Below are 20,458 nucleotides of genomic sequence, written 5' to 3' on the forward strand. Positions count from 1 at the left end.
CAGTGCTATTATCCCCATTGTACAGATGAGCAACTGAGGCCATGTCTACACTGCAAAATTATGTTGACCTAATTTACGTTGGCTTACAGCCACCACCCACCGCAGTTACTGAGTTGCTTGTGTGTGTGGACACTTGGCTTCCTGTGTTGGCAGTGCACGTCCTCATTAGGAGTGCTTGTATCGATTGTACTGTCAGTGTGGGGCATTGTGGGACTCTTGAAAGCCAATAGCAGTGAACATAAGCAATGCAGTGTCTCCACTGATGCTGCGTCAACCTAATTACATCGACTGTAACTCTGCGCCACTAAGGGAAGTGGTCTTACTAAATCAGCGTAGAGAAGCACTTACGTCGGTGGGAGTCAAATTTAAGTGAAGACACTTCCACAGCTAGGGCGATACAAGGCAGCTTATGTCGACCTAACCTTGTAGTGTAGATCAGGCCTGAGGCCCAGAGATTAGGAGCTAGATTCACAAAAGAACTTAGATGCCTAAATCCCAGAATCAGACCTCACTGGGATTCACAAAACCCCTGCTCAGCTGCCCCTGGCCCATGTAGGCACCAAAACACGCTCAATGCCTAAATTTTTGCAGTAAATGTTCTCTTGGCCCCTATGAATCTGCCTCTGAGCATGTGCACTGCAGTCCCACACCAGATGCCCCAGAGCGATGCACAAACCGGGCAGAGAGAGGTGTTCCTCCATCTAACTCACCTGCAATGCCCGATCCAGTAGGCATGAGAAGCTTACACAAGATGCTGGGGGAAGGAAGGCCAGGACTTCCACAGTGCAAGAGCTTTAACAGGAGAGACTGAGGAAGCCCTGCACCAGAATATCACATAGTCCAGTGGTTAGAGCACTCACCTGAGAGGTGGGTGACCACTTTTCAAATCCTTTCTCCCCATCCGACAGAGGGGCACCTTGAACTGGGGGGCTTCCCACATCCCAGTGAGTACCCTAACTACTGGGTTAAAAGTTATGAGGCTTCTTCTACTTGGTAAAATGGTGCAGCTGCCTAGCACCAAGAGAGGATTTGCGGCTGAGAATCCCAAGCAGAGGGAGGTGCCTCCCTGCACTGTGAATTTAGGTGCCTATCCCTGAGAGAGGGGCAGGGTTTAGCACACATGGGCTAGCCTCGGCAAGGAGCCACCTAGCATGCTGGCTTTTATGCATCACTTTCTCGGGTGCCTGTCTCTCCCCATTCACTGTACAGGGAGCCTAGATGCCGAACTCCAGCTTTGTGAATCCCAGTGATTTTACCAGGTGCCTAAAAGCTAAGTGTGATGATGCTGAGCATCACCAAGCTTAAGTTTGGTTGTGAATCTAACCCTAAGTGACTTGCCCAAGGTCATACAGGAAGTCTGTGGCAGAGCAGTAATTGAACCTGAGCCTCTTGCTCCCTTAACCTAATCTCTATAGAATCCTCCCATGAAGAGTTTTAAAATGTCTTTAAAGTAACATAGGATCAGCTCCATAAATGACATATAGGATTGTGGGCAGTAAGACATAGCCTGCTTGGTGTGGGTGATTTGGAATGGCAGAAGTCTGATAGCTGTCAAAGGGATCATTAGCTCATGTACGGACACTTGGTAGTGGTGTTGTAGATGCACACTGAAATAAAGCACAAATAAAAAGATATAGGTCTTCGTATATACTTGGTGTTTTGTATTCTGTCTTTCCCGTAATATTCATGCCTCTTGTCCTGCTCAAGTGTAAGGTGTTTTTCTGTGAATACAGCTGGGTTGTATTTTCTTTCTGCTAAAGTGTGTGGCCGTGGTTTTGTGCAACTATATTCTCATTCAAACGGAGACTAACTTCAAGAGACTTACTGGAGAATTCATCCCTGCCCTTCCAGTAACACCTTCACATGCACAGGGAGGAGATGGCTTGCACTTCCCCTCTTTAGGGGCTTCCAGAGTCCGGTTTGACCCCTGGCATGGTCTAAGGCACGGTCTTACTTAGGGCTGTGCTAACTTGCACCCTTATTGCCATAACCGCTATGGAGCTTGCAGCCATGGGGAATTGCCAGGGTGCAGAGCCGTCCCAGCTACCCCTCCTCCTGCCCTGATTCATAGAGGTGGATCTGGCCTTTGTTGCTTTGCTTTCAGCTGAGTTGAATTGGATTTTTTCTCTCTTGGCTGTATGTCGGTAGAACGGGGTTATGATGTTTCTCTGGGCAGTCAGATTGTGCATATGGTTTCCAGTGCCTTAACATGTGAGGGTTTATTTTCTATGCATTTAGCCAGTGGTTTGTTTTTGTTTTTGTTTATTTTTTGGCTGAGTAGCGCCAGGTTGTGTTTGCTTCGAAGCTGAGATGGAGTCTTTCCCCCCTGACCCTTGTGAGCAGAGTTGGGTTGTTACAGTCTCTGATGCTGATAGTGTTATTCTGTGAGCCAAGTACCTTGTATTGTGTCTGGATTTTGCTTTTCTGTGAGTAAAGCTGAATTATTGTTTCTGTGTGAAAGTCGGGTATATTTTCAGTGAAAGGACATATTTGTATTTCCCTGAGGAAGTGTGCGTGTTAGTTCAGATTAGTTTGTTCACTCTAAAGTGCAGCAAATTAATTATATTGAACTGACATACATCCATGTTAATTTGCCTTTCTTTCAAATTAACCGTGCAGCATTCTAGGCAGATATCTCCTGGTGCAATGTTCTGCCAGTTGGCACGATGCATGCTGAGATTTTTCTTGCTGTGCAATATGGGATGCCTGCTGGAACCTACAGGAATTCTGGGACTTGAGGGTCAAAGTAAAAAATTCCCATGATTCCACTCCTGGCATCCATGTGTTCATTTGTATTTTGCCAGCACGATTTTAGAACTGCTGTCAGGCAGCATGGTGGAGGACACACTGCTGAGCATTAGGGTGACCACCTTTTCAAAAGGCAAAAGTGGGATACATGCAGGAGCCCTACCCACTCTGTACCCCTGCCCTGCTTCTCCTCTTCCTCCATGGCCCCACCCCCGGCCAGGCTGGAAGCTGGAGCCTAGCCATGGTAAGAGCCGCCCAGGGAGCACAAACTGCTGTAGGGAACCCTGGATCCTGCATGCCCCGGGCTGGATGCCCAAAAGTGGCCCCTGGCCTGCGTCCCCGCCCCTGGGATGCACCACGCAGGGCAGGTGAAGAGTCTGGGGCTCCCCACAGTGGCCCAGGCTCCCTGGGTGGCTCTTACCACAGCCCAGCTCTGGCTTCTGGCCTGGCCAGGGCCTTGGTGGGGACAGGAGGAGCAGGGGGTGCGGCCTCGTGGTCAGGGGGGCAAAGGCCTTTCTCAGCCCCCCACCCCACCCCGGGAAGAGGCTGGTACTGCCCCTGAGTCTCAGGCAGGCACAGAGCAGTGTCCCAGGGAGTCATTCAGCCAGGGACCGGGACTCGAACACTGCATTTCAGGACTGTCCTGCCCAACTCGGGATGGGTGGTCACCCTCCTGAGCGCCACGGTCATGACAGCCGTTAATTCAAACAGAATGAGGTATGTGCTTTGACAGGTGTGCAGCCAGGTGGGTTTGGCTTGGTGGCTTTGGATGCCTGGCCTGTATGGCTACAGGTGAAGGAAGAGCAGAAGGATGAATTCAAGTAGTTACTTCTGCAGGGCGTTTTCCTGGAGCAGGTTCACTTGGCTGAAAGCCCTTTGTGGTCTCAAAGACTTAGCGGTGCCTGGTGGGACAAGAGGGAGGCTCAGAACTGGGATGACCGGCAGTAGCACTTCAGCTACTTTCCTAGAGAGGCCTGTGGAGAGCCCGGAGCTGCAGCAGAAGAACCCCAAAATGAGAGATCCCCTCAGCCTGGAGAAGTAAGTGGCCCTCACCACCTGGGAGCTCGCCGCCCCTGATTGCCACTGGTCCGTGGCTAGCCAGTTCACTGGTAGATCAGCTGTCGGGTCTGTTGCCATTGAGCTTTGCAGTGCTGTTCAGAGGGAGCTGTCGCGCTGCGTGACACAGCTCAGCAATGCACAGGAAGTTATTGATGGCTTCGCATAGATGGGGTTCCTGAACTATATAGGGACTGTTCTTTGCCCCCCACACCACATCAAAGACTTTATCAACAGGAAGGATATGTCTCATTGCTGCCAGGGCAGGCTGATCACTGCGGAAGGTTCACAGCTATTAATATGAGGTGGTCTGGAAAGGTCCATGATGCTAGGATCTTTAGAAACCCAGGCCTGTTTGCTGGATTGAGCAAAGGGAACTTTTGCTCTCAGCATACCATAGACATTAGTGAAGTTGATTCCTCCTGCCATTCTGGGAGCCCCAGCTTTCCCCTCTGCCTCCCTGGCTTATGAAGCCTTTTACGGGACACTTTGACAAGAAAAACGTTGACTTTTAACTATATCGTGTGTGGCTGCCAAATGAGAGCAGTGTGCGCATTTGAAAGACTGAAGGGAAGGTGGAGGTGTCTCATGGCAAGGCTGGATGACATGCCGCGTGTGATAGCTGCTTGCTGCATTTTGCACATCTGCGAGAGCAAGGGAGAGAGCCTAACGGAGAGGTGGGAGGAGTAGATGGAGAGACGTTCTGACTGTTATGGACAGCTGGAGGGAGCGCCTCTGCAAAATGCCCCAACTGGTTAGGGAAATAGAGTCAGGGAAGTGTTTTGCTCCTACTTTGAGGCCAGGGGTAGTGTGGATAATGAATGTTTTGTACCCAAAGAAATGACTGAAAAGTGCATTGATTTCAGGAGGAACTAGCTGAAAGCCCGTGCTGTTGCATGGGGGTAATTCATAGTTGTGTGTAAAAACGCTGAAAAGCACCTGAGAACTTAAAAATTGGATAGTAGCAGACAATCTCAGTGATGATTGAACCTGGTGAAATCCTGGACAAAAAGAGCTCTCAACCATGCTTGCAGCTGCTTCTATTGCTTCACACTGACTCAGACGTGCTAGGCTTCAGAATGACACACATGCACAGTGACAACCCTGGGATTTTATTACATAGATTAATACTATGGGACAGATATTCTAATTGATGCAAGAGAGTTGTTCCCCAGTGAAATTTTTTAGCTTCTTCTTTGCCTTGTCCCATCATTTGGGGTTGGTGGTTCTTTTTCTTCATCCCAAATATTCTTATTGAGTGCGTTTTCCAAGCTGACACAAACTTTCTTCATGTCCTCCTTCAGAGTCTCAAACCACCTTTTTCTAGGTCTTCCTCATCTTTGTGCTGGGATTACTAGGTCTTGTACTCTCTCTGGCCAACATATTCCATGTCTCATTGTCTCACATGATCCAGCAAATGACATAGTTAATAAATAACACCACTTGAATAAAAAAATAACAGAGGGCATGCATCATGTGCATCAGGTCCCTTTGCAGGACCATGCATTCCATTCTGATTCTTTATGAATGCTTCAGGAAACCATCCCTTCACACCTCTGCCTTCATAACCCTGTATTGGGATACTGTCACTACGGTCCCTGAGCTGCCTCTTTTGCTTCGCTTGGAGGATTGCTAGTCTTTCAGCAGGTGATAAGGCCCCTGTACGTGCAGGCTGTAGCATTGCAAGTGCTAAGGGAAATCAGAAAAAACACAGGTAGTTATTGTCCTGTGGCTTGTCTCCGTGTTAACAAGGAATAAATGTTTGTTTTCTCCCAATTGTGGAGTCCCATTCCCATCTGCTCTTCCCACTCTGAGGTTCATTTCAAGGTAAGACGTTTTCCAGTGTACCTTTCCCCTGGTATAGGCCCTCTGTATAAAGGCTGGGTGAGTTGGTGTTGTGGGGGTGGAGGGAGGGCAGGCAACAGGGGCAGATTATTAATTGCTTGTGCACCTCTGCAGGCTGCCCATACCTGGAGGTTGTTACCAGGAGGCATGTCCCCAGGAGACACAAGAGGGGCTTGTTCAAAAAGGCAGTGGGCAAACCAGGAAGATATGCAGTGCTGCTATTTACCAGGATGTTGTCTCCCCAGCAGGTGCAGGACTGGAAAGGAAACATAAGTTATATGAGTGGCCTTACGTTTTCTTTTATAACACCTGTCAATCAGCACAAAGTATACTGCAAAATAAACTTGTGCAGTAACTGGTGTGAACAAGGGGATAACAATGCTGTGGGAATGACTAAAAATAGTCATGTTTGCCTTTTGAAATGTCCCTGTAGCCTGATTTTGGCAATTTACCTCATAAAATTTAAACCCTGAAAGTACATTATCTGCTGATTTGTTTTCATAAGGGCGTTCCTTGCAGCGTATGGTTCTAACAACTCAGCGTGGGTTAGGGTGACACAAACTGGCTCTTAGATTGTAAAGTCCACCCTGTCTCCTCCCTGTTCTGTTCAGCCTGAGCTCAGCTGTTGGGCTTCAACAAACAGGGCCAGGTTCTGTTACCCCTCGTCTCCCTGAGTAGTAATTTACTCCAAAAGTTGTCCCGGCCCCATGGACTTCAGCAGGACCTCTTGTGGAGTAAGGTCCCAACCCTGCTCTAATTGAAGCCAATGTCAAAACATTGGCTTCAAAGGGAGCATGAACCAGCTCAGAGGTACTACACAAAAAGAGTAAGCGTATGAGAATCTGGCCCAATGATAATTATTTATTTCATTAGGTAGCTTAGAAAAACAGCACAAAAAGTTACTTTCAAAGTTCTACATCTTTATAAATCTACAACAATACAGGAACTGCTGCACCAGAAAAGGCCAATGATTAAGGCTGTGAGTTTGCAACAGAGGTCGTGGAAGTCACGGATTCTGTGACTTTCTATGGCCTCCATGAAATTCTGTAGCTGCAGTGGCCAGTGTGGCTGACGCCAGGGCCACCCGAGCAACTGGCCCTGGAGCCAGCTGCTTAGGCAGCCCCGGGCCCAGCCAGTGCCAGAGTCAGTTGCTCAGGTGGCCCCACAGCTAGCCAGATGGGCCACTGCTGGAGTGGCCCTGGGAACAGCCGCACCGACTGCTGCTTGGCGGCCCTGGGCAGCTGGCCTCAGAGACTGCCCTAGCAGCAGCTGGTGTGGCTGGCCCTCGGGACTGCCTGAGCAGCTGTCCTGGGGTGGCGGAGCAGCAACCGGAGCGTGGCCCCAGGGGTGGCCGGAGTAGCCGGTGCTCGGTGGCCTCAAGCATCTGGCCCTGGGGCCCCCCAGAGCAGTGGTCGATGGGGCTGGACCCAGGCTCCTCCAGTGCAGCAGTGCCCCAGGGACCCCCAGAGCAGCGGCACTCTGGGTGGCCCTCCAGAGCAGCAGGGGCTGCAGGGCCAGGGCAGCTAAGATTTAGTCATAGTCTGACTTTTACTAAAAATACCCATGACTAAGTCATTGCCTTAACCATGAGCCGTGCACTCACTTCTTCCATCTCTGACACTGGCTGCTGTTGGATGCCTCAGAGGAAGGAGAAACACCCACTTTATGATTGTGTGACCCAACCTGGCAATCCTCTTGTGTCCAGAAATGGGAGGACTGATAGCTCATAAAACAGACTTAGAAATCTGGCACTTGGTAGTAGAACTTGTTATTCTTTATTGACTTGAATTTTACTGAATAACAAATGCTATTAAAATGTAAAACAAACAATATCTCTTCATTCCATCTCTTATGTACCTAGCCCTTATACTATAGACTAATGCTACAGATAATGGTGGGTTTGGGAGTTTGCTAGTGGTTAATTACAATGACATATTATTATTATTTATTATTATTTTTGGTGTTCTTAGTGAGGGGTGAATGGTGAGAATCTGAGAAGAACTGATACGTTTCTCTGTGTAGAAAGTCACTCTGTAGTGATGGTTTTAGCATATTTGATAGCAGGGATAAAACTGTATGCAGGTGAGTTGGATTTGGGCTCATCTGTAATTTGGGCTCCCCTTCAAATTTTAGTGGCAAAGTGCGAGTACTTCAATGCTGGGGGGAGCGTGAAGGATCGAATCGCCCTGAGGATGGTGGAGGATGCCGAAAGAGCTGGGATCATAAAACCCGGAGACACGCTCATTGAGCCAACATCAGGAAACACAGGTAGGAACTGGATTTGTGGCCCTGCATTTGGACAGCATGGTTATGGAATAGAATGATGGCCTGATATTTTTGAGTGGGACACATAGGAGGGGATGGGATGGAAGCTTTTGGAGCCTTTCAGCTCCTACTACAATGAAGAGGGGAAATGAGGCTTGCTAAACCTTTTCTGTTAAAAGAAGTTTTCCCTTTGTGATGTTACACTCTATATGTTTTTATGAAAATATGCTAATGAGTGTGAATATAATGTAACTGGAATATGCTTCATGCAAAAGGGCTCTTGTAAGGTATCGTTACAAAGCTTATAATCTACTGAGTGTAGTCATACTATTTGTATAAATGTATCACTCTTGTATCTGAAACTAGAAATATGAAATATAACTCTGAGGGCCTATTGTAATTATGCAAAGTGTGGGTCATTAATGGTGGTTTGGGATCTTGATGGCTCCCATTAACCAGGACAATTGCCTGCAGATTACTCTGTTTTGTGTGTGTGGTTTTTGGAGGGGGGCTGGGGGGTGAGAAAACTTGGATTTGTGCTGGAAATGGCCCAACTTGATTATCATACACATTGTAAGGAGAGTGATCACTTTAGATAAGCTATTACCAGCAGGAGAGTGGGATGGGAGGAGGTATTGTTTCATGGTCTCTGTGTATATAATGTCTTCTGCAGTTTCCACAGTATGCATCCGATGAAGTGAGCTGTAGCTCACGAAAGCTTATGCTCAAATAAATTGGTTAGTCTCTAAGGTGCCACAAGTCCTCCTTTTCTTTTTGCGAATACAGACTAACATGGCTGTTACTCTGAAATCTGTTTTACTTGTAAGTCTTCCTGTATACCGGTGTGCTGGCAAATGGGTAATGAAGTCTTATAGTGACATGTGATCATGTCACCTGAACTGGAATCCATCTTTAACCTGGTGTTTTTCCATTCAGAAGGAGGGGTGGGAACCCAGAGAGGGATAAAGGATTCACGCCTTATGCAAAAGTATATAAGTGGGTGGAACAGAACAAAAGGGGCAGCCATCATGAGAAATCCCCTAGCTACCACCTGAGCTGGAACAAGGGCTGTACCAGGGGAAAGGATTGTGCCCAGACCAGGAAGGTGTCCGGTCTGTGAAAGAAACTTATTGAAACATCTCTGAGGGTGAGATTTTATCTGTATTCAGTTTTATTACTGTACTAGACTTAGACTTGCATGCTTTATTTTATTTTGCTTGGTAATTCACTTTGTTCTGTCTGCTATTACTTGAAGCCACTTAAATCCTACTTTCTGTATTTAATAAAATCACCTTTTACTTACTAATTAACCCAGAGTAAGTATTAATACCTGGGGGGGTGGGAGGAGGAAACAGCTGTGCATATCTCTCTATCAGTGTCATAGAGGGTGAACAATTTATGAGTTTACCCTGTATAAGCTTTATACAGGGTAAAACAGATTTATTTGGGGTTTGGACCCCATTGGGGGTTGAGCATCTGAGTGTTAAAGACAGGAACACTTCTTAAGTTGCTTTCAGTTAGTCTGCAGCTTTGGGGCATGTGGTTCAGACTCTGGGTCTGTGTTGGAACAGACTGGCATGTCTGGTTCAACAAGACAGGGTGCTGGAGTCCCAAGCTGGCAGGGAAAGCAGGGGCAGAAGTAGTCTTGGCACATCAGGTGGCAGCCCCACGGGGGTTTCCATGATCCAGCCCGTTACACCCTTTTCCAGTGCCCATTGACCCCATCTGTTGCTGATGTATTCATGTTTGCTGGGAAAGTTTGATTAAGAAAACTTACCTCCTGGCCTGATGTGTAGCTGCAGGCATGTGTGTTACATTGTTATACGTGTTTTAGTCTGGAAATTAGCCTCTGTCCTTATAACGCTGTCTCTGTCCTCAACTCACCCACCCCATCCCAAACTGTGCCTAGCTGTCGCATCACACCAGAGGAAGTAAGATCTCAGGGGTGATTTAGTACCAAAATTCCTAGGTGGGTTAAAACTGCACCAAGGTGTCAAAGCTGCAGAGCCAGTGTGTGGTAATATTGGGTAGTTCGCAAACAACAATGCATCTAACAACAAGATTGAGAGGAGCTGCACACGTAAAGCACATTTCCTGGCTGCGAGGTTATCGAATAGCTAGAGCAAGTTTCCACAGAGGAATTTCCCTGACTTCCCCCAGCAAATAAATAGGCTTGGAAGGATTAGAAATGTCAGTAAATATTGATTTCACTGCGTGCACACACGCAAACCAATGGGAAAATATTTCCATCACTGATAATCAAAATTTACAGACAGGCAAAGTAAGAAAAATGCTGCTTGAGACTTAATTAGAGGCAAAATCCAATGACCTGGGACTTTTGAAACAGGCTTATTACAAATGGACAAGTGAATGAATAGTAAAAGCAGGTGGGATTTGACGGTTGAAAGCTCTTTGCATTGTATATTTTGGCGGGCGATGTGGACAGTTTGTGTTTTAACGGCTAGAAAGCTTTAACTTTTTGAACCTCGGTGTCTATTGTCATTAAATCATTCTCTTACCCTGCCCCCACAACAGTCCACAACTTTGATCGTTTAAATGGCTAAAAATCTTTAAAAATGCTTAAAAATAAACATCAATATGATCGGTCACAATGACAAAACAAATGAAAATTTAATGTTGCCAAGCCTACAAATATATCATTGCTTCTCCCATATCTGCCTTACTTAGTCTTAGCTGGCCAGGAACAAGCTAGGGCCAGTTCATGGTTGGGAGAGAAGGTGCAGGAGCTTTTCCCCATTCTGTAGCTTGCACAAGAAGCAGGTGCAACTGGCCGGGGCTGCACCCTTCCTATTTTCCTGGTGCGTGCAGGACCCCCAAGCAGCTAGGGCTATGGGTCTGTCTCCCCACACCCCCTCGCAGTAGCAGGTCAAACAAGACCAGCATAGCTGAGGAGGATTAAACTGCACCCTATACAAGGGCGTAGATGCCACAGGGCTCAGGAAGGAATTCTGCACCCCCGAGGCAGCATTCCTCCTTGTACTTGCCTAGGGGTCGTGTGACTCCACACCGCTTCCAACACTAGGCTGTGCCTGAATGGCATGATTGAGCTCAGAGTAGGGGCCTACAGTGGAATTTCTTTGCTTTTTGTTATCTGACCATTTGATCTAGCTCTAATACTAAAGCAATTTCTACCAATCCTCTGGCAGGCTGCATTTAACTCCTGCGTGTATTGCAGACATTTTCGACAGCACGTCCTAGTACAGAAGCAATGTTTCACGCATGCCCTGTGCATCATTTACCTTCCCCATCCAGCATGGGAACAGCTGGCTCAGTCAGTCATTCCAAGTGAAATTAGAGCACAGATACACTTTGCCAACGAGCCATGGAGTGAGGCTGGCACATGTGCAGCTTTGTCCCACACGTTAGCCTGCTGGGGGCGGGGGGCATTAAGCAGTCCTGAGGAGAACAGAGAGCTGTCTAAGCGTAATTATATCTTTTCTGTGTGAAACGACACATGTGGGAAAACAAGAGATCGGTGCGTTGCTAAGTGTAGAAAAATGCTTCTGAGCCTTTCCAGTCCCTTCAGTTTGTATGCTGTGAAAATATATTGCTCTTCCCCAGTTCTCAGGGACACAGAGACTTAATTACAAGTAAACTCTCAAATTAGAACATCCTCCTACACTAGGACTGTCAGAGAGCATGCAAAAAGTCTAAGATGGTACATTGCTATTTAGCTTTTACGTGCAAATTCAGGAGCTGCATTTACCAGATTAACACAGGACTTGCAGGAGACTGTGACTGTCAGTTGACCTTTCCAAATGCTGTCACTGAATAATTCCCTTTCCTCCCCCACTGCCTAGGAATCGGACTGGCCCTCGTTGCTGCAGTGAAAGGCTACCGCAGCATCATTGTGTTGCCAGAGAAAATGAGCATGGAGAAGGTCAGAGTCCTTTATGGTATTACACTAAAATCCTGGGAATGGGGAAAGTTCTCTCTCTTTAGAACTAGTGAACCCTTTCCTATATAGGGTAACAATCCTAGTTACAAGTAATGGCATATCTTTGTAGTTATTCAGAAGAGTTCTCTGGACAATGAAGCAGCCAATGATAATCTGACTGATTATCTGGTGTCAGCTATGCAGCTGGTGCAATATATTAACCAAATATGGTACATTTCTGCACAGAGATGATGCAATTTTGCGTCTATGGGGGTGTGTGATGGTTAGAGCAAAGGAAAGGTATGCAGGGCTCCTTGGTTCCATTTCCAGTTCTGCTGCTAACTTCTTGTGTGACTTTTGGCAAGTCACTTAACCTCTCTGTCCATTTCCCTCTATGTAAACTGAAGATATTTATAGTTACCTCATAGGAGTATTAATCAGAAACCCCATCAAGATGGCAGAAATTTCACATGATCTTGTGAGAGTTCCTCCATTTGGGGCAAAAATCTCACAATAACAGTTTGCAAGACTTTGGTGCCTTTGAATTCAGACCTGAATCCTAGCCCTGACTTGGCTCAAACCTCAACCCTAACCTAGACCTAATCTGGATCAAACACCACCTCCTCAGCCCAACTGTAATAACCCACCCAACAAATGATCAGAAAACGAAGAGCTCTAATACCTAGCTCTCCTGTTCTCACCGCTACACAACAGTGTCTCTCTGTTGATAAACACTCATTCTCAGGTACTCCATTCCTGTGCTTATGGCCAGTTTGCTCTACCTGTATTCTGGATCTGTGCTGGGGCTGCCCAGTCCATGGTGTACATTAGAGCAGCCTTGGGAGTGCTCTAAGATATGCTTTGCTCCATATGTCCCTTGGAAACCAGCAAATAGTAGTAGTGCAGTTGATTCTGGTCATGCCTCCCAGCTACCACTTCGTTGTAGAGGCTAGGAGCATGGCCAGGCTAGAATCCTTATGCCAGGCTGGGAAGGCCTTCTGAATTTAGGAATATTTTCAGGCGGCATTTCCAACCAATTTAAAGGCCCATTATGCTGCCAAAATGATGTAAAAGAGCATTAGTGAGTGTGACTGAGAATCAGACATTGTATCTCTAAACCACTCTAAATGTTAAATGTCTCATGAATGCAAAGCCCAGTCTGGCTTTTGACACTAACATGAATATATAGGTTCAGATTACCAGCAGTACAGGAGATCAGCTTTATTGTGTCTGATTTATGATTTACAGGTTGATATACTAAGGGCTCTTGGTTCTGAGATTGTTAGGACTCCAGGCACCAAGTTTGATTCCCCTGAGTCTAATGTTTCTGTTGCTCAGAGGCTGAGAAATGAAATCCCGAACTCCCACATTCTGGACCAGGTAAATTCAATTACTTTTTGGGTTCTCTCTTTAAATCTGGATTGTACAGGATTGCCTAGGTCTGCTCATCTCGCTCATTCTGCTACACCTCTGTAAGATACTCAGCGCCATTGTGGCACTTCTTGCCACTGCATTTCTTCTCCCAGACACTGATGCTCATTTTTAGGGCACATGTGACTTGACTTCTCTTCCTTGAAACACTGGACTGCAAAACCAAAATAAGAGGCATATTCAGAGACTGTGGAACTTGTGGCAAAGTTTTGGGGGTTTGAGCACAATTTGATCCTGTTCTGTCTGGAGAGTGTTTTACGACCACTTTAAAGTACATTTTTATGCTTGAGAAAGGTTCCTGACTGGCAGCACTGGAAAAAAGTATGTTGTGTATATATAAATAGGCTCACAGTGAAGATCAAACAAACCGCTTATAGTAACCCCTGCTACAGAATGGGCAGTGGTAATCTGAGCCCGTCCCTCTTTGCCCCACACATTGACACGTACATATAAGGATCACTTGCTATTGGCTGGTACGTTCCTGCCACAGGGCTCACCATAGGGAGGGACAGATTAGTTTAGTCTTCTTGCTTAGAGGATCATTGACCTTTCTACAGTCTCTGCGAATGAGCTTCCTTGAGGCAGCAGCATGGGCTTGTCGAGGCCTGAGCTTGGAACTGGCAGTCAGGCACTTCTGAGTTCTGCTCCTGGGCTACCTGATGACTCACTGTGCTGAAAAATCAGGAGATTTTTTAAAACAACAACAAAAAGTAATAATACATGGAGGCAGAGGGGAGTTTCTTTGCTGGGGGATTATGAGCTTTTTGGGTGCACTCTCGTCACATTTGCAGGTTTTTCTCTGCAACCACGTGGATTAAAAGCTTACTTTTAAAAAAAATGGAAGCTGAGTTTCTCAGGGAATCGCTGGCCTCCAGGAGCTGGAGCTTTAAGAAAAGCACCAAACATCACAAGAGTTGGCACCACTGAACTAGAAACACCCATGCCAGCAGCCCTCCACCAACTGCAGGGCTCAGAGTTCTGGGAGCTCCTTCATTCCCCTCACCCCCTAGCCCTGCCGCCTGGGAGGCAGCTAGGAGCACTTGTCCTCTGGAAGCACAAGACAGGGTGGCAGCAGCATACTCTGTCCCAGAAGGAATATGTCTGAGTGGGGCATAGTGGTCATGCCCTTTCACCCCCATGAACACCCAACAGTGGCAAGGGATCAACACTGAGGGGAGGCACAAACATCTGTTCGATAGTGTCACAGCACTCCTAGGAACATAGTTTCCACTTCATGCCCGTTTCTGATCTCCGCCGGTGTGTTGCCTCCAGAATTCCCTTGCTCAGACACTACAGCTCCCTTCCATACCCTCAGGCAGCTCCCCCTCTTGCCAGTCTTCATCAGGCTATGTCTGTTTTGTGTTCAGTCATGAAGGGATGTGCCCATCCAACAGCATTGCCAACACCTGGTTTTCTATCAGCCTGTGTCTTCCATGGGGGCATGGGGTTGGGTTTAGGGGCATAGCTGGGGACAACATTCCTGTCCTTCTGTTTAGCTCCTCACTGGAAAACATACCACACACTGCAGTACCTCCCTAAAGCCCAAGACATCAAGTTACTAGACTACGAGGACTCTCTCCCTGGCCTACTTGGATTGTGGCACAGTGTTGCGCAGGACACGGAGGGGGCTTTTTATGCCTTGAGTAAAACACCTCTGTAGCAGTTCTTAGTTCAGTGTCTGACCCTCACTGTTAACCGTAACATACACTGTTCTCTGTTGTAATAAACAGTACCGAAATCCCGGCAACCCGATGGCTCATTATGACACCACCGCTGAGGAGATCCTGGAGCAGTGCGAAGGTCCTGTTTGTTCTATCTCGGCCATGGATTGCACATGCCATGTCCTTCTGAGGGAGGGTTATGTTACTTTATGGTCTTATTTATTTAAATGTGTAGAAAAGCTAAAAAGGGACTTGGTAAGTTACAGGCATCCTTGACATAACTTTAAATAACCCCTGAGCGCAGCGATTTGGGATGACCTCCCTCCCCCTTGAACAATTCCCCACCCTTGTTATTACAATTCCCCTCCATTTTCAAAAGCCTCGGGAAAGAGATGAGCCTTGCAACACAGTTGGGCTAATTTGGACCCTGGAGGAAGCAAATTACAAAGTAGTGGGTTCCTCATGGAGAATGGCTAACCAGCAGTCTCCTCTCTCTTGCCTCTGCTGCTGTCAGCTGTGACACCATGGCCTGGGGAACGTAGGGACATGACACAGTGCTGGGTGGCACAGTGAAGGTGGCCATCTACCTGCAGTTGTGGCATCACTGTAATGCGTTAGTTGAAAGCACTAAATGGGTCAAGAGGCCTCCCTGGGAATATCACTCCATATGAGTAATCGGCGCACTGTAGCTGATCCAGCAAAGTCATTAGTAAATTAAAATGGATCAGAACTTTGCGAGAGCTGCAGAGACTGATCCATCTTAATTTGGTGGCTGGAATAGGCAATAAAAGAATTTCAGTCCTTGTCTAGATGGGAAAAATGGAACCCATCCCCAGTGGTAGAAAGAGTGAAAGGCATAGTGAACACAGGGCTCAGGTGTTTTAACAAGGTTAGCTGACAATGCTGGCAAGAAAGCCTGAGCCCTGCCTATACTATATTGTGCACCCATTGCTAGCCCTGGCAGCAACCAGTAATGAATTATGTCTCATTTTTGCCAGTGTAGTTACAGCCTAAAACTCGCAGGGCCTGAGTCTACTCTCACTTCCACCCAGTGGCGGATTAAAGATTTTGCCGCCTCTAGGCCCTGAAATAATTGCTGTCCCCTCCCCCCCCCCACCCCCGCCCCAGCTCACCTTCGCCTCCGCCTCCGCCTCCTCCCCGAGCGTGCCGCTGGGTCCTGCTTCTCCTTGCTCCCTGCCAGTGCTTGTGAGGGAAACAGCTTCGTGAAGGAGGGGGGAGGGGGGAACGCGGCGCGCTCAGGAGAGGAGGCAGGGCCAGGGTGCAGATTTGGAAAAGGGGACCAATAGGGGCAGGGAGGGGGCGGGGAATGGGGGTGGGGTTGGGGCGGGGCGGGGGGGGAGCGCGGGAACCGGCGCTGGGGGAAGCAGCCTCTGGCTGCTATTATAAATTTGCTGCCCCTGCAAATTTGCCACCCTAGGCCTAGGCCTTATCGGCCTAGGCGTTAATATGCCGCTGCTTCCACCACTGTTACATCCATGTAAATACACTGACTTCAGTGGAGCTGTTCCTGGCTTATACTGATGTCAGAGCTCTCTCTTAGCTGGACGCTAAGGCCAGCCAAATCAATGCGTGCTATAGCTAATGTGTCTGCAGAATTTCAACACAACATAGTGCAAAAGGATGGAGTTACCAAGCTAGCAATCTATCAAAGTACAATGGGGTGAAGCTTATTGGCGCATCACAGCACTACAATGCTTCTGCTCACTAGCATGAATTTTGTCCAGTTTTCGACATGGACAGGTTCTCTGTGCACAAGAACATGTGTAAAATACCTACTGATGTGACATGCCAGAATAAACCAGTTGTGGAGAACATTTCCATCCTCTCTAAATGCTTCTCACCTCCTTTAACTGCAGGCAAGGTCCACATGGTCGTGGGTGGAGCTGGCACAGGAGGTACCATCACTGGCATTGGCAGAAAGCTGAAGGAGAAGTGCCCGGAATGCAAAGTAGGTAGAAAGACTGACCTGCGCATTGATCATTAGTGGCAACCTGGTGCTTTTCTGTCCTTTCCTTTGACTAGAGAAATGCCCTTGACATCTCTTCTGGGGCGATGCCATTGACTGACTGCTCGCTCACCTGCAGCTGGGCTGAGCCTGATTATCAGAGTGTCTGTTTTCCACTTTTACTGAACCAGGAAGCGTACAGATGCAGCTCACTTTTGATGGTAACAATTTTCAGTTACTCTCAACATGAGCTGGATTCAGACTAGTGACTTAGAGGTAGAAGGCTCCACACCCCCATCACTAATCCTTGAGACTTGCAGTTCCCCATGCTTCTAAGATTAAATTGTAAAGCTGATGAGAAGGAAAACTTCCGGGTGAAAAGGTCCTGTCTGTCCATGCCAATAGACAGGAATGTTCATGCATACCTTGGGAAGAAAAACGTGTTGCAGCCAAATATGGTTACATGAACACCGGTAATTTTTTCATTGGAGATGCTTCTGCTTCATTTTCCCTAGGTTCTTAGTGTGTCTAACACAGGGGCGAGAAAACTTTTTGGCCTGAGGGCCACATCGGCTTTCCAAAGTTGTATGGAGGGCCGGTTAGGGGAGGCTATGTCTCCCCAAACAGCCAGGCGTGGCCTGGCCCCCACCTCCTAACCTCTTCTCCCCCCTTCCCTCCCCCCCGCTTCTCGCCACTGATGGCTCCCCTGGGACTCCTGCCCCATCCAACATCACCCCCCCACCCGGTTCCCTGACTGCCCCCCGGGACTCCTACTCCATCCACCACCCCCTGCTCCCTGTCCCCTGACCACCTCCGGAGTCCCCACCTCTGACTGACCCCCACTGCCCCATCCAACTCCTCCTCTCATTCCTGACTGCCCCCCCGGGACCCCTGCCCCATCCAACCACCCTTTCTCCTAACGGGAGCGAAAAGAATCCACTGATTATCCTTCATGTGGGAACAAATGATACCGCTAGATTCTTGTTGGAACGTATCAAAGGAGACTATGCCAGGCTGGGGAAGACGCTTAAGGAAATCGAGGCTCAGGTGATCTTCAGTGGGATTCTGCCTGTTCCTAGAGAAGGGCAACAAAGGTGTGACAAGATTATGATGCTCAACAGAAGGCTCAGGCACTGGTGCTATAAGGAGGGCTTTGGGATGTATGGCCACTGGGAAGCATTCATGGACAGAAGACTGTTCTCTCGGGATGGACTTCACCTGAGTAAGGAGGGAAATAGACTTCTAGGATGGAGGATGGCACAACTGACCAAAAGAGCTTTAAACTAGGAAACTGGGGGAGATGGTTGGGAGATGTCCAGCTAATCTCCATGCCGGATTTTAACATTTTGAGAGGGAAGAAAACGAAGTAAGAAAGGATACAGCCGTGGGTAGGAGAATGGACATAAGGAGGAAGGGCAGTGTAGATACCAGTCTAATAGGTGATACTGGCGGTAGAATGTCTGTGCCTAATCGGGTACAGAATGTGAGCGAGGCCAAACAGCAAAAATTAAGATGTTTGTACACTAATGCAAGAAGCCTAGGTAACAAAATGGAGGAACTAGAGCTACTGGTGCAGGAAGTGAAACCAGATATTATAGGGTTAACAGACACATGGTGGAATAATAGTCATGACTGGAGTATGGGTATTGAAGGGTATGTGCTGTTTAGGAAAGACAGAAATAAAGGCAGAGGTGGTGGAGTAGCATTGTATATCAATGATGAGGTAGAATGTAAAGAAATAAGTGATGGAATGGATAAGACAGAGTCTGTCTGGGCAAAAATCACATTGGGGAAGAAAGCTGCTAGAGCCTCCCCTGGGATAGTGCTTGGGGCTTGCTATGGACCGCCAGGATCCAATGTGGATATGGATAGAGACTTCTTTAATGTTTTTAAAGAAGTAAATACTAATGGGAATTGTGTGATCATGGGAGACTTTAACTTCCCAGATATAGACTGGAGGACAAGTGCTAGTAATAATAATAAGGCTCTGATTTTCCTGGATGTGATAGCTGATGGATTCCTTCATCAAGTAGTTGCTGAACCAACAAGAGGGGATGCCATTTTAGATTTGATTATGGTGAGTAGTGAGGACCTCATAGAAGAAATGGTTGAAGGGGACAATCTTGGTTCAAGTGATCATGAGCTAATTCAGTTCAAACTGAACGGCAGGATAAACAAAAATAAATCTGCAACTAGGGTTTTTGATTTCAAAAGGGCTGACTTTCAAAAATTAAGGAAATTAGTTAGGGAAGTGGATTGGACTGAAGAACTTATGGATCTAAAGGCAGAGGAGGCCTGGGGTTACTTTAAGTCAAAGTTGCAGAAGCTATCAGAAGCCTGCATCCCAAGAAAGGGGAATGAGGATAGGGAGGCAGATACTACCACATCCGAGGTAGAAGCCAAATTTGAACATCTTAATGGGACTAAATCGGGGAGGCCAGATAATCTTCATCCAAGAATATTAAAGGAACTGGCACATAAATTGCAAGCCCATTAGCAAGAATTTTTAATGAATCTGTAAACTCAGGGGTTGTACCGTATGACTGGAGAATTGCTAACATAGTTCCTATTTTTAAGAAAGGAAAAAAAAGTGATCCAGGTAACTACAGGTTTGTTAGTTTGACATCTGTAGTATGCAAGGTCTTGGAAAAAATTTTGAAGGAGAAAGTAGTTAAGGACATTGAGGTCAGTGGTAATTGGGACAAAATACAACATGGTTTTACAAAAGGTAGATCGAACCAACCTGATCTCCTTCTTTGAGAAGGTAACAGATTTTTTAGACAAAGGAAACACAGTGGATCTAATTTACCTCGATTTCAGGAAGACATTTGATATGGTTCCACATGGACAATTATTAGCTAAATTGGAAAAGATAGGGATCAATATGAAAATTGAAAGGTGGATAAGGAACTGGTTAAAGGGGAGACTACAGCGGGTCACACTGAAAGGTGAACTGTCAGGCTGAAAGGAGGTTACTAGTGGAGTTCCTCAGGGATCGGTTTTGGGACCAATCTTATTATTACTGACCTTGGCACAAAAGGCAGGAATGTGCTAATAAAGTTTGCGGATGACACAAAGCTGGGAGGTATTGCCAATACAGAGAAGGACCGGGATATCATACAGGAAGATCTGGATGACCTTGTAAACTGGAGTAATAGTAATAGGATGAAATTTAATAGTGAAAAGTGCAAGGTCATGCATTTAGGGATTAATAACAAGAATTTTTGTTATAAACTGGGGATGCATCACTTGGAAGTAACAGAGGACGAGAAGAACCTCGGAGTACTGGTCGATCACAGGATGACTATGAGCCACCAATGTGATATGGCTGTGAAAAAAGCGAATGCGGTCTTGGGATGCATCAGGCGAGGTAATTCCAGTAGAGATAAGGAGGTGTTAGTATCGTTTTACAAGGCACTGGTGAGATCTCATCTGGAATACTGTGTGCAGTTCTGGTGTCCCATGTTTAAGAAGGATGAATTCAAACTGGAACAGGTACAGAGAAGGGCTACTAGGATGATCCGAGGAATGGAAAACCTGTCTTATGAAAGGAGACTCAAAGAGCTTGGCTTGTTTAGCCTAACCAAA

General features: G+C 47.0%; 1 protein-coding gene across 1 annotated transcript in view; it reads left to right on the forward strand.

Annotated features, from left to right (window-relative positions):
• Positions 1-20,458, forward strand: part of LOC140917186 (cystathionine beta-synthase) — a 50,089-nt gene that overhangs the window by 14,658 nt on the left and 14,973 nt on the right. The window contains exons 3-7 of the mRNA XM_078851229.1: positions 7,783-7,917; positions 11,736-11,815; positions 13,061-13,192; positions 14,974-15,043; positions 16,782-16,873. Of these exons, the coding sequence (XP_078707355.1) occupies positions 7,783-7,917; positions 11,736-11,815; positions 13,061-13,192; positions 14,974-15,043; positions 16,782-16,873 (509 nt within the window). The remainder of the gene's footprint in view (positions 1-7,782; positions 7,918-11,735; positions 11,816-13,060; positions 13,193-14,973; positions 15,044-16,781; positions 16,874-20,458) is intronic.

This window comes from Lepidochelys kempii, chromosome 1 (assembly GCF_965140285.1).
Source record: "Lepidochelys kempii isolate rLepKem1 chromosome 1, rLepKem1.hap1, whole genome shotgun sequence".
Classification (NCBI taxonomy): Eukaryota; Metazoa; Chordata; order Testudines; family Cheloniidae; genus Lepidochelys; species Lepidochelys kempii.